We start from the raw sequence: 14,432 nt of genomic DNA, 5'->3' as shown, positions 1-14,432 counted from the left end.
TGATATATGGATTACAAATTTATCTTATTAATGATTATAGATGGCAATGGAGCGGGGTGGGGGTGGGGATGCCTACCCCATTCCCCACCCCATTAAAAATTTTTACCTCCATTCCCCACCCCATTCCCCAATAAATTTAGTGGGTTGGGGATGGGGAATCCCCACGTGGAAAATGATTCCCTCATCCCCACCTCATTCCTCATTTACTTATTTTACAGTAGATATAAAAATATGATTTTAGTAAATTAAAAATTAGAGACTTAAAATAAAATCATTACCATATTATAAAGTATTGAAATTTTTTTAAAAAATCTCTAAACATTTGAAACAATATCTTAAAATAATATTAAAAGTGAAAAATATTTAAAGAGAGCAGCTCCTTAAAAGAGAAAAAAATATAATAATGTTTTAAAGTTGAAAAATATTGTAAGGTTTTCTTTTATTCATATTCTATTTATATTACATAAAAACTAGAAAAATTATTAATTGACATTATAGTTGATAAAATAATAATTATTAAATAAGAATTAAAAACATATTTATATATAATGGGGATTGGGATGGGGGTGGAGTGGGGAGTGCAATACCAAACCCCACCCCGTTAACAATTTGGGGATTACTTTTCTCCCACTCCCCACCCCATTCCCCAAAAATTATTAAAAAATTTTCCCATTTGGGGTGGGGCTCCATGGGACCCCAAACCCGTAGAGGATTTTGCCATCCCTATTAATGATTCCATTTTTATATCCTAATGTTGGAAATAAAACATGGATGACTAAATAAATGTGGAAGAGCTGATGTTGTAAATAAGCTTCAAGTATTTTTTTTTTTTAATCATGAAGGGTAAAATTGGTAATTTGTTAGTCAACTAACTGGTCAACTAACAGAAAAATAGTAAAATGATATTTTTTTAATGATATAGTAGGAAAATGATAGGGGACAATATTTCTTGTAGTCATTTGATATTTTTCAATTTTTGAAGTAGTGAAATGATAATAACCCTAATTTGAAATATCGAACATGAAAATAAATCTAGATATTTTTACTCTAGGTCTGGTCGGGGTTCAACCCGAAAAAATCCAAGTTTTTGGATTCCGGGTTTAGAACCCGGATGATTGCTAAAGAGATATGATTTTCTCTTTTTCTTCATTGAATTCCTCCTACATCTTTAATCTATTACCAACAACAATGGAAAATAATTCAAAATAAAATAATTAGAAATAAATTCAAAGGTAACAGAGCATACAAAATTCAATTTTCAAATATAATGATGACAAATTTGGTGATGATGATGACAAATTGGGCTTTGTGGGGTTAAGTTAAGAAAAACCGAAAAGGTGAGAAATGAGATTTGGTCTTCAAAATCATGTATATTGTTCAAGTCATTGTTCTCATCTCCACTCTTGCTTTCTTCTTCATTTATTGCGCTGCCACTTCTAATCTCCTTTTCTTCTTCTTTTTTTTTTGGTTTTTTATTTTTGTATTCTTTTATTATTTTTTATTCTTTCTTCATCGATCTTCTTCACCTCTGATGATTATGAACATGAACACAATAAAGTAGCGAAACAATGGCGAGTGGCGACGATGATTTGATGAAGAGAAGGGAGAGAGTGAAAATGTTTGGCAGCGGCGGTGAATGTGGGTTGGGCTGATTTTTTTTTAATTTTTCAATTTATATTAAAATAAAGATATATGGGTCCAGGTTCCGGTTTTACGGGTTCACCCAAACCCGAAACCGAACCCGGATACATCGGATTGATAAAATTAAATCCGAATTTAATTTGTTCCGGTATGGGTTGAACCCGGCCCAGATTTTTCGGGTTCGCCTGGGTCTGGGTTAAATTGTCATCCCTAATTATCTCATCTTCACATAGTTTTCACGAAAAAAACTCAATAACTTATTATACAAGTATAACATGGTGTCTTTTAAGCATGTGTTTACTTATTGGAGTGAAAGTATTTACAAGTTTATTTAAGGATGCAAGTGAGAATCCTAATTCCATGGCTCCCATCCACTTTTATAGTGTAGGGTATATCCACTCTCACTTATTCATTTTTTCCCCTCCCATTTGAATATAATATATTTATATTTATAAAAATAAAATAATATTATATTTATTTAAAATAATAATATCATATTCATTTAAATTATATTATTATATTATTTAATAATTTTACATTTATTCATTTATATTATTTATCTGTATTGTTTATTTATTAAAAATTATAATTTACATTGATTCAAATTTAAAATTACTTAAAAATTATATTATTATATTCACATAGAATTAATAATATTACTATAAATATCTTTATTTAAAAATAAATATTATTATGTCTATTTAATATTAATAATTAATAATAATAAATAGTTTATTCTAAGAAATATTAATTATCCACTATATTATCAAATACAAGTTATGCAACCCAAGAGGAGGGGTGAATTGGAATTTTAAAACTTAAGTTAAGCAAACCACACAATAATTGAATCTAATGCCTTAATAGAATCGAAAATAATAAATTCAATCAATCACAATAATAAAAGAGTAAGGGAAGAGAAAATAAGCACAAGAATTTTTACGTGGTTCGGCAATCCCTGCCTACTTCCACGCCTCCAAGCACACCGGGTTTGAAGATTTCACTATCCAATCCTCCCAATACTTCAAATGCTTACAATTGACTTCCAAAGTGTCAATGAACCTTTACAACAAGAGATTATCTCCCTAATCTCTTAAACACAAGTGTTTCTCACACTTGTATACTCACAAATTTATGAGGAAATAAAGATTACAATAAAAACTCTCTTAAAGAATAGATATACAAATTGAAGAATAAAGATGATTCAATGTATAATGATTTGCGAAATGAGAGCTCAATATATGTTGTGTGCTTTTTATTTTTACTTGCTAGGGAGCTTGAAAATCAATTTGATTTGAGTTTATATAGTTTGAGCTAAAAAACTAGTTGTTATGTGTTTTCTAATGATAATCGGCTCGCCGCTTCTGGAATCTGGTTAGCCGCTTTTATGTTACCTATTGAGTGTTATAAAGTGTATATTTATAAAGGAGAAATCATCATTTTACATTTCAAGTCTTACTAACACATTTACTTTTATGTATTTAAGTCTCTTGTGATTTAATTGTGTGTTTTATTTTAATGAAGTATTTTATGTGTTTTAGGGGTATCATGGTCATTTCACAATGAACGAGAGATCAGACAGCAAAACGGACATCACTTTTGAACTCAGGACAATCGAAAACCTTAGGAGGAGCATAAAAAGAAAAATGTCACTGTTCACATGTACGGTACTATCCATGTTACTGTTCACGACATTGTTCACGACACTGTTCACATATATGGAACGATGACATGACACCGACCGATGATGTGTCATCGATTGATGATGTGTCACGATTCTATTGGACTAAAATTCTTATGTACTATTGATCGGTGACGTGGCAGCATGTTAGTGGACCAAAAATCGTGTGTACGGTACATGCATATACACAAGATTATTTACGACCAAACTGCGTCACTATTCAAGCCGCCTCACTGCTCAAACCGCGTCACTGCTCAAACCGCGTGGTCAAACCGTGTACTATTGACCGATAACGTGGCGTAATCCTGAGCGTCCAAAATATTTTTAATCCGATGACCATAATTTACTCATTGTATCTATAAAAAGTAGGGCTCCCCCCTAATTTGGGATCCCTGAATTTATTTTTTAGTTCAATTTTCTGTAATTCTTTCTCCATCTTGTATTTTCTATGTATTTTAATAAATTCTCATTTTGCCCCTAGTTCAATTATGAGTAGTTAATTTTCTTTTAAGCTTGAGTTGAAGGTGAAGTCTCAACATGTGTCATTGGCTTTATTTGGTAAATTTATTTTCTCTTACCCTCTAATTATTGTGGTTATTTTGACTTTTCGTCGATAAATAATAATAATTTTGTCTAGATACCGCACTGGTTTAACCAGCTCTATAGTACAAGGTTATTATTGTTTGGCACGATAAGCCCTTAGCATCATATTGATTAGAGTGTGGTTCATGAGGAGTGGAAACTCCCCTCATGATTTAATTGATACTAATAAGGAATATTTAGTCTATGGTGTATGTTGATGCAAATTCAGATACCCAAGTACGTCATTTTAATAGATTTTTACTTCAATTTATTCCCGCCATTTTAATTTGAATTTTAGGATAATTTAAATCACTTCCACCACAAATCCAATCACCAACTTATGAAATTTAATTCTACACAATTAAAATTCACCTCTTCGTGGGATCGACACTCGTCACCATTAATTTATTCTATAATAGATTCGTGCACTTACGAGTTTAATAAAATTTGCACAACATTACCATTATAGCAAAAATTTGAATTTTAGAACATTTGGTATGCCGCTTTCAAAATCCGGATAGCCGCTTTCATTCCAGTAAGCTACTGCCCAAAATTCAGTCTAACGCTTGTCAAATCCGGTTAGCTGCTTGCTACAGTAACTGCTACAATGAATTATTTTCTAATTTATAGTTTGACCCCAAAACTTTATATAAATATACTATAACTCAAAACGTTATGAAATTTTTCAAATAGGTTCAATTTCAGAATTTCTAAATAATATTTTGTTAATCCCGAAACTTTTTTAAATTATGATATGACCCAAAATATGTAAAATCATAGAATGACCAAAAATATTTAAAATATTTTCAATTAGGTCCAAATTCAAAATAATATTTATTAAAATCAAAGATGGCAACATCCTTTCACTTTAGTCCATATCTTGAAAAACACTCTAATAACATAAAAATCATTTTCTTATTATAAAAGCACAATATGTAAATATTTATTTATCCACAACATGTGGTTTGTTATCATCAAAATCAACATTTATAGCCCTATAGGCTAACATATTATTTATAATACCATTTCATTATTATGTCTATTTAATATTTTAATCATTAATAATAATAAATAGTTTATTCGAAGAAATATTAATTTTCTACTATATTATTTATAATACCGTTTCGTTTGTGTTGCTCTTATCAGTAATTTTTAATTTATATAATTAAAATTAAAACTAGTAAAAAAATTTGTGATTTACATAATTACGAATATTAATAATAATTAATTTATATGATTAAAATTAAAATAATAAAATAAATAGTTTATTTTAGAAATATGTTTCCTTATTCACTTTGTAATTAATAACTACAATTCTTTATATAAAGGTAAAGCCATAATTCGAAACAATTAGCTCTTAATTCAGGATAAAATAAACACACAAATGAAATTCTAATTATTATTATACACTTTCATTCTCGTCTAAGTAAATAACCTACTCTTACTTCTACCTCACACTCCCAATCTCAAGATTCTTACTTCTCAAATTCCCAATCCAATTCAAAAAATAAACGCTACCTAAAATTTAATGGGGTTAGTAATTATGATAGCGAGACTCATGAACCAAAACATAAGTTAATTTTCCAAATTTTTTTATGTGGTTTTTTTAATTTTCTCAATTTCCCTCCCCCAATCTCGGGCCAAATTAAATAAATAAATAAATAACCCAGCCCAGTAAACTCAAAGGTGGAAATGGACCCGTAAGTTTCAGCTATTGCTTAAACATAAATCATGTACATCTTCAAAGCAAAATAATACTATTTGTTTGTATGATATTTTATGCAATGTGGAGAGAGCTTTCAATTTCTTTTTCAGATGGCGAACAGCAAACTTCAGAAGTTGAAAACACTTCAAATCCAGGAACATTCCACAATGCAAGACGCCCATTATTTATTGTAACCCTGTTGTTGTTCGTTCGTCCTTCTACTGTAATCTTCAACCCCCTGATTTCCGACGCCCTACCCGGCTGGGCCTCAGGATTTGCTTAAACAATGCCATTTTGGGAACATTCCAATGCTCCACATGCCTGAAATTTATAGACTTGCATTTAACTAAAAGGGCAGGTTGAAACGGTAGAACGGAATGTATCTGACTGTTAACTTGTTACCTGCATACTCTTCCAGTTTCTGCATTGAAATAATACTCTGTATATCCAGTTGCTGTATATAGCTTAAAATAGTCAGGTGAAATAAGGAAAAGTGCAGTTGATACTATCATAGCATGCAATATCTTGATTGATTTTTTCTTGTGGTTTTCTTTGAGCAAAGCAAGGTATGCAGAAATTTTCACCCACAGCAGAAAACAAACCCTGAAACCCATGTTTCTCAGAACTGGTGTTGGTCAAAGCAAAGGTTACAAGTTTCTTGCATAATTCTCAAGCAATGATGCTTTCCATGTTTTAGCATTATCCATTGAGTGGTACCAAAAAGGATGAGTGAACTTAATCTGTTAATGTAAATGCATAGAACATACCAGAAAGAATAGGTCTCCAGGGAAATGACATGATACAATTAAATCGCCAACGTCCGATTCCCTTATCCTGTGCCCAAATACAATTTAGTGCCAACAGTTCCATAAGACCAGCATCTATATAAAAGAAAATTCTCTCAGCTTGTTCAATCATATTAAGCTGATCGCAAACAAAATCATCAGGTACATTCTGTAGGAATGCAATGCAATTGTACGTGTGACAGAACTAAATAGTGAAATTACATATAATATCACCATGCATTAATGTAGATTCCCTAAACTCACCTCAAAATCATCCCACCTTGTAAGATTCATATTTGACTTGTCAATAAGCAATCCAAAATTTGTACAATTTCTTTTGAAACGGCGAAGTCCTTTAAAAGAACCTGCTGGATCGGCAAACTCACAATCCTCTTCATAAGCATCGAGTGTAATGTTCCCTGACATTTCAGAATATTCAATCCAGCTGTTAGAAGGTAATGCTTATTCAGAGTGGAGTGCAGATATTACACAAACAAAGAATCTTCCTTTGATTGTTCAGATAAGGATGCTATTTTCGTCCAGTCGTTCTAATCTCTGAACTGTCTATCTATCATTCTAGGATGGCAATCCTTGAGCATATCTTGTGTCCACTTACAAGTTACAACATGTCTGGTAACAGTTTTATCGCCAAGGGGCAAAGGGATTAAACTTGTTCAGTGAATATTCAAGGAATAATGGTGAGAAAATGCAACCGTTGTTGTAGCAGGTGACTATGTGCACATTACCAAGTCAGAAAGTGGGAACTAGAGTAATAGACCTTTCAGTACAGTGAATCGAATCAGATAGTTAGATATAAAAAAAATTGTAACTTTTAATGACGAAATGCCGTTTCGATCTTTAATATCATAAGAAAGCTACCAAAATGTGCTTTTCCAAGGTCCAAGGAATATGGGTTTCGAAGTACAAGATTCTGAAACTTGTACAAAAGCCTCACATTCTTCGAATCCCACTCAATAATCAGAAATTCATAGGCATCAATTCCGGTAAAATCAGTCATTGTATCAGGTTCAAGAGAGGGAAAAGCAACGAGTCATCATTTTAAAAGATCTGAGAAAGCTTTAGTTTCTACCATAAAAAAGAAAGTATCACCTCAACAGTACTAATCAATATTCCATTTAATGACTGATAAACTAATAAGAAAACAAATTTCACGATAAATACAACCACACCAATTCTCTTGATATAAACCCAGTCTAAAACAACCCAATCAACCATGATCATCCTCTTAGTAATTAATTATAACGGACCGCAAGCAAAAATCAGACCTAAAAGAAACTGTTTAGTAAAATTCGAAGGTTGATTAGTGCATTGGCAAACAAAACCTGTGACAAAATACGATCTGGCGAAATCCTCTTTGATGGCTTCAACGACGGTTGCCCGGTCAAGTTCAGCAGCTCCTGATCCATCAGTGGCCAACTTGAGATCATTTTCGACATCGGATGGTGATGGTGAACGCAGAAAGGAAGCAGCAATCCCCAACAGCTCAGAGCCGTACCAAGCTATCTTAAGAAGAGCATTTCGAGGTTCAGGTTCTCCTTTGGTGGATGAATTCTCTACGTTGCATCGTACTCTACTCAATTTTCGACTATAAGTTGGCTGAGAAGTAAAGTTTTTAGAGTTCAGGTTCAGGTTGGGAGAGATTGAACTGAGTGAGACGACAGTTGCCATTTCCGGATTCTGATTGGAGTAGAAGTTCGTTGCCAGTTGAAAGGCAAAACTTTCTCCCGCGATTTCATTTAAATATCTACCTATCTATACAGACGACGGCAAAGCGGCAGCCACAACTTTGATTACCAATAAAAAGATGCCGTGTCTCATATTCAATGGACGGACGAATCTTTTGTGGTCGACATATACGTCCTTTTTCCTGCGAGCCATTTACGCGTGTTATCCTATTTTGTTCCCCCCTAGTTTATAACCTGTGAACAAATATGTATATGCGACAAGGAACCACCAAGTGGAAATAAATAACTTGTAAATTAATCGAAAACAAATCTCATTACCAAAAAAATGTGAAACTCTTAAAAGGGAGGATCATGCCATGTGGTAGTTTGCACGCATTCATTCAATAAATTTTATCAAATTGCTTCCACCCACCTACGTACTGCTTACTACAAAAGTTCACGGCATCTGATCTCTCCTTTTTAGTGATTTCAATAATTTTGCACTACGGCTCAAGGGTTCTTGGGCATGCAGAAAAGAAAATTCATCTTATTTTACCAACATTCACAACAAGGGTCAGGGAATATGAAAGGTTTGTTGTATTCTTGGAAAGCCCTGTTGAATGCAAACGAATGAATTACATACAACAGTTTACTCCCTGCTGGAGTAATAAGTTATGATATTTCACAAAACTGTCTATTCTGTAAAGAACAACCGAGCGCTCTGTTTGAAACAGAGGTTACCAGGCTAAAAGGAGCAGATTACAGAATGTCAAATCGAAGGAAATCCAGGACTAGAACACTACTAAGTTACAAAAAATGGGCCCTGCGTATTCCACAGTTGGAAGTATAAAAGTTTCACCTTTCACAAAAAAATTCAAGCTGCACATGATCCTGCTCCCAGAAAACTCCCTAAACCTATCTTCCCTACTCATTTTTTGCCACTTCATCTTATTCTGCGTTCCCAAGTATGTCTCCAAAGTCAGAATAAGTGAGCCTTGAAGGCTGGACAGTGAGATGCAACACTTTCAAGCAATGGTTACAACAATCACATATCACATAATCAGATGTGTTACTCTGCTCACTTCAGCATATCATCTCAATGGCAGCAGGCAAAACACACAACTTCCTAGGAAGGAATCCTAAATGTTCGCCATCTGATTGTACATAAATGCTATCCCCACTTGAAATATCCTCCACTTCAATAGAATGTGCTCTGTCACACAAACAGAAAATTAAGTTCATCATCCGTCAACAACAATCCTCGATATAAATTCGTTGAAAACACGGAGGATGAACAAAAAGAAGTTACAAAGAACAATCCTTAAGATAAAACTTTATGATGCAGTTCCATTTGTTAAGAGAGAACCCACCTTCTTGATGTTACATTTTTCACTGATAAATGTGTCCCATTGTACAGCTTAAGTAGTTTCAGAATGAAGTCATACCACTTAAAGTCCTGAAGAATCACAACCTGCAAAGAGGATATGTAGAAAATTCAAGTACGCCGGCAAAATAATCCCCGAAACAAAATGACAAATGGTTATCAGTTAGGAAGGAGTTCTAGGGTCAGCCATTCCACCTCAAAATACCCATTGCGAGGATCAGCATTTGGAGTAATTTTCATACCGCCACCAAAGTATTTTGCATTGCCAATGCAAAGGGCTGTCACTTGAGAATATTCTTCCCACTCACCCTCATTAACCTACATTTACAGCACTTTCGAGTCAAATGAGAAAAACAACGGGGGGCGTTCAGTACCCTTTTTCACAGGCCATTCTCATTTTCCTTTTAAAAATTTAAGTGAAATAAGCATTCAGTAGCCCTGCTCGTAAAACATAATTGTAGAACACAGAATCTGGCTTGCCTTTTTCAGTGGTAAATTACAAAACAACCTATACATGTTTTACTTGTTCTGCAAAACAAATTGTAAAATAAATTATAATAATAAACACGGTTATAATAAATAATAATAGATAGTCTCCATCTTTAACACTCAACACCTCATCTATCTCACTGACCTCATCTCTTAACTCTCATCTCCCTCCATGATTTATGAACCGAATCTCCTTCCTTTCTTCTTCTTTCTTCTTCCTCTGTTTTTTCTATTTTTCCTCCACAGCTCTTTTCTTTACTTGCTTTTTTTTTTGGGATGCATTTCTGGTTCTTATACATTTTATTTAATTTAATTTTTGGTATAATCACCAAAGATCAGTAGAGATTTACAGTGATCTTTGCAGACTTGGGTATTTGGTTCTTCATTGTAAGCAAGCATGTAATTTTCTTTAGAAATGGCATATGTAATAATTTTTTATTTGATCAAATGTTAAAATGTTGAAAGGAGAATTAGAGCTAATGTTTATAAAATTCTTTTCCTCCTTTTAAATCCTTTTCGAATCTTTGTAAAGTAGTCTATTAGGTCTACTAGTTCTGTCCACGCCAATTCGCTTTCTCAAGCATACTAGGTAGGAAGATCAGCTGAACAGTAAACACATTAACAAAAGAATAATTATTTTTTTTAAAAAAAGTTAGTATTGAATATCAAAATTATTATGATTATTATTTTTGTAAGTTAGTGTATTGAAAAATAAACTAGCTTTATATAAATTGTAAACACAAATTTAATTTGCATGTAGCGAAACTGTTAATTTATCCATTATTTTATCATTTTTAACTTTGTCTAGCGAATATGCAATTATTTTTGTTTTTAAAATATAGGATACACAAAATGATACCAAATGCATACTTAAATTGAAAATACAGCAACTTCAAAACACCATTTTCATTCTTTTTTTTGTTCTAAGAAAATGCAAATTTAAAAACAATACCGAACGCGCCCTAGTATTCTTGTGAAAAATAAACAAAAAATAAAATAAAATAAGAAGGGTGTCCAAAACAGTCAATAGTTGTTTCAAGGGCAAAACAAAATACTCATACAAAAATGTATAAACATGAACTAACCTTGACTCTAAGGTCCTGGTTTCGATGGCCCATAAAAGCTTGCAAAGCACCAATTACATAGCATAAGTTTCCAAATCTCTTATATCTTGAGGCATAATATCCTGCCTTTGCACTCCTATGAATTTCCACAACAAAGAGATCAGCACATGCTATTTGTTGAGGCTCGATTTTGAAAATTCCAAAATTAATCTTACAAATGAAGGTCCGCAACGTTTATGAAGTAATGAGGTTCTCCGGTTTCTCCATTAATAACACCAACATCTACCCATGATCGTACCCCTGGAAAATAGTGCATATAATATTACAAAGAAAAAGAATACAAATCTGGTGACTGTTATTTGAATCCTTTTACAGCTTCAAGCTTCTCAATTCTTGTTTTGACTAAAAGATGACATCGGAAAGGAAAAAAGGGTAAGTGAAATACCTTTGGCTATGCGTTCAACTGCCTCATAAGGATCATTTCTCCTAACAAAACAAAAATGTCCATTAAATTTACATCGTCTGAAGTTAATTAAGCATCACAACAAAGCTCACCCAAATGAAACCAGGTTGGAGCAGGATGAACTAACCAGCCAAATGTCCTGGCAAAATCAGACCCAGTACCTAAGGGGATAAGCTGTAGAAAGGCACAGCTGTGTTATATCTATCCTAGAGAAATCCATAGCAAAGCAATCAACAAATCTTCTCACATGATTTTGCAGTAAAGATAAAAACACAAGAAGCAATTAGGATAATAAATGTAATGGTGGTAACTTACACCAAGTGCAGTTGAATGAGCAGACTCTCTATTGTGGTTAGTAACCAGTTTTCCAGCCGAGAAAAATCCATTAACAACCTGCTTATCATAAACCAAAGTGATGACTAACATTAGCTAATAGTGTTATTAATGTTAGCAGACCAGAAAAAAAAAATGATACCATGAGACCAGAAGTGAATTTTAAGAAATTGCAAGGTCAGAAATGAATTTATAATCAAAAAGATTCAATATTGTGCTAAATATAATAAGAAAGTGAGGGAAGTTGCACCTCATGAAGAGTTCCATCACCTCCAACAGCAATTACAGCATCAGCACCCTCCTTTATAGCCTGCGTAACAGATTTATAATATATATACAACTGGCAATGTGACCAATCTTTTAATAAATGCCACGTAAATTTTGAATGGCTTTAATGATTACCTCTCTTGTTATGTCGATCGCGTGAGAAGGACCAGAAGTCAAAGATTCACATATCTGGCAACAATTTAGAAGATATATACTTAGCGAACAAACCCAAACCTCAAACAGATGTATAGACACAGATATATTATAGATATAGCATGCATAACAACAGTCACCAAGGGGAAACAAACATGTAGACATCAACATGTTCCACCAACGATAAAAGTTTCCATAAATTTGCATTTCATATGGAATATGAAATAAATACATCCAAGCTAAACTTAAGACATCTTGCAATTATTATTACTATTATTTATTTTACATCTTTTAACAAAAGCACCTTGCAATTATTTTGAAGCTTATGCTTGTGTGTATTAAAAAAATTGGCAGATGTTAAAACCAAATTACTGAATAATCATAAAAAGGACATGATAAGACATAAAATCCTTCAACAAATCTAACTAAATATTCATGAGACATCTAAAAACTAAATACATATACTAGAATTCATCACCAAAACAAATGGACCCAAAATTCACATCTACAAGAAAACATAATTCAAAAATCACAGGCAAGAAAAGCTTAAATTGACATAAATTGCATTACTCATAAAGATAAATGGAAAGTAGAAAAGAGAGGAGAATCAAATATTTCACTAATTATCACATATATTCACATAGACAGTAAACACATAATCAAACATTGAAATTAGCTCCAAAAATAATTTAAAAAAAAAACTCACATTACAATCGACACTAAGACGAGACCTAAGGTATGGAAGCAATTTTTTCCATTCCTTACCCGTTCTCCCACTAGCACCTGCTCCAATTTTATTCAACCAAACAACAGAAATGCCGAATTAGATACCCATTACGTAACTGTGAAAAAGGACTGACTTAATGAAACCAACTAACTTTTCTGTGAATGTATGTGTGTGTTCAACGGGGCAAACTCTAATTCGTAAATTTTTATCATTTTTCGCATCAAAGCCAAATAATAAAAACTAGAGAAAATATAAAGAAAGAGAGAAACCTCGAGGATTGACGACGAACACGAGATCGCGACGGCGAGAAGAGGAGGCGGCACCGTGGGAGATCGGGTTGGGAGAAAGATCAAGAGCCATGGGATGTTCAGCTCTGAAAACCGAGGGTTTTGCCATTGGTGGTGCTCTCCCCAATGCAAACTGACTTAAGCATATCATTTCTCTTTCATCTGGCTTTTGTTAATTGCTTTCGCTTTCTTGTTTAGCGCCCCCCAAATATTTTTGTTTGCTTCTTGCCAAGCTGGCCACTCTTGGTTCAGAACTTCAGACCGCGCTTACTGAGTATAATCGTGTTTAATTAATAAATTATAAAGAGAGATGCATTTGCTGCCTCGCTGGACCAAATATTTCTCTTACGCAATTAAAAAATAATAATTTTTATTATTATGTCGTAGCATTGTGTTTGCATGCCACGACTGGGATCTACGTTAGGCAGGCTGTATCCCTGCCGAATTTTACAAAACTGTCCTTCGGGAGTGCGTGGTGCCTGCAATTGACCGGACTGGACTGAACTGTAACGTATTCTATTCAATATATTAAAATTTGATAACCGATGGCAAATTAATCAATCTAAATTGGATATTTATATATCTAGTTTAATTAGATTAAATGATATCCATTTAAAATATTGTTTGTCTCTCTTTAGTTCAATTTCTTTATATAAGTGTAATAACATTGTAAATATTATTTCTCTATGTTGAATTCAATTTCTTATTTTAGATCAATTTCTTTACCTAAATGTAATAACATTGATTTTTTGTTTTTTTCGCTGTATTTTTTGGGTGTATTTGTTGCTCTTATTGCTGGTTGTTGGCGAAAGCCATGTGTAGGGGTAAAATATTGGAATTGTGGGGAAGCGTTGAAGTTTCGTTTGTTTGTCACGCTGTGATGTTTAGGAATTTGTATATACTTGACTCGATTTGTGGACTTTATTTTTGCATATCTAGTGTTGTGTGATTTAATAATATAGGTAAAAATTATAAAGACGTGAAAAAATTTATAGAATCAAATTACTGCAGGTTTAATAGAATTTAAAATTATAAAAGGTTATTTGTAGAGGTGAAAAAACTACGGAATCAAATTATTGCATATGAAAATTGTAGATATAGGTTTGGTTCGATTTTTAAATTTCAGTTCGTATTTAGTTTGGTTCGATCCGGGCCAAAATCGAACCGATACTGCCGAGCCCTAAGCAGC

The 14,432-nt window shown here is 33.1% G+C and overlaps 2 protein-coding genes across 2 annotated transcripts; both read right to left on the bottom strand.

The window, feature by feature from the left end:
* Window positions 1-5,576: 5,576 nt before the first annotated feature.
* Window positions 5,577-8,298, bottom strand: LOC127901173 (uncharacterized). Its single transcript, XM_052437754.1, has 5 exons — window positions 7,735-8,298; window positions 6,656-6,810; window positions 6,374-6,440; window positions 6,009-6,060; window positions 5,577-5,927 (listed from the first exon to the last, which is right to left on the bottom strand). The coding sequence occupies exons 1-5, from the start codon at window positions 8,078-8,080 to the stop codon at window positions 5,837-5,839; spliced, it is 711 nt and encodes a 236-aa protein (XP_052293714.1). The 5' UTR covers window positions 8,081-8,298; the 3' UTR covers window positions 5,577-5,836.
* A 360-nt stretch (window positions 8,299-8,658) lies between these two features.
* LOC127901172 (sphingoid long-chain bases kinase 2, mitochondrial-like) lies at window positions 8,659-13,504 on the bottom strand. The gene is made up of 12 exons (XM_052437753.1): window positions 13,226-13,504; window positions 12,936-13,012; window positions 12,212-12,265; window positions 12,060-12,119; window positions 11,792-11,869; window positions 11,604-11,650; window positions 11,459-11,499; window positions 11,229-11,313; window positions 11,035-11,149; window positions 9,656-9,778; window positions 9,447-9,547; window positions 8,659-9,289 (listed from the first exon to the last, which is right to left on the bottom strand). The coding sequence occupies exons 1-12, from the start codon at window positions 13,392-13,394 to the stop codon at window positions 9,160-9,162; spliced, it is 1,080 nt and encodes a 359-aa protein (XP_052293713.1). The 5' UTR covers window positions 13,395-13,504; the 3' UTR covers window positions 8,659-9,159.
* Window positions 13,505-14,432: the final 928 nt, after the last annotated feature.

Source organism: Citrus sinensis, chromosome 3 (genome assembly GCF_022201045.2).
Source record: "Citrus sinensis cultivar Valencia sweet orange chromosome 3, DVS_A1.0, whole genome shotgun sequence".
NCBI lineage: Eukaryota > Viridiplantae > Streptophyta > Magnoliopsida > Sapindales > Rutaceae > Citrus > Citrus sinensis.
Note: the sequence above shows the minus strand (reverse complement) of the source record. Positions and strands in the feature narration are given on the sequence as shown.

Bases quoted from the DNA above. Each gene is read 5' to 3' on its own strand.
- LOC127901173 (XM_052437754.1), bottom strand. From the start codon at position 8,080: ATGGCAACTGTCGTCTCACTCAGTTCAATCTCTCCCAACCTGAACCTG. The intron at 6,811-7,734 runs GTTTTGTTTGCC...CTGAAATGTCAG, and splicing joins CAGATCGTATTTTGTCACAG to GGAACATTACACTCGATGCT. The intron at 6,061-6,373 runs GTATGTTCTATG...AGCTATATACAG, and splicing joins CTGGAGACCTATTCTTTCTG to CAACTGGATATACAGAGTAT.
- LOC127901172 (XM_052437753.1), bottom strand. From the start codon at position 13,394: ATGATATGCTTAAGTCAGTTTGCATTGGGGAGAGCACCACCAATGGCA. The intron at 12,120-12,211 runs GTAATCATTAAA...TCTGTTACGCAG, and splicing joins CGATCGACATAACAAGAGAG to GCTATAAAGGAGGGTGCTGA. The intron at 11,870-12,059 runs GTGCAACTTCCC...TATGATAAGCAG, and splicing joins GTGATGGAACTCTTCATGAG to GTTGTTAATGGATTTTTCTC.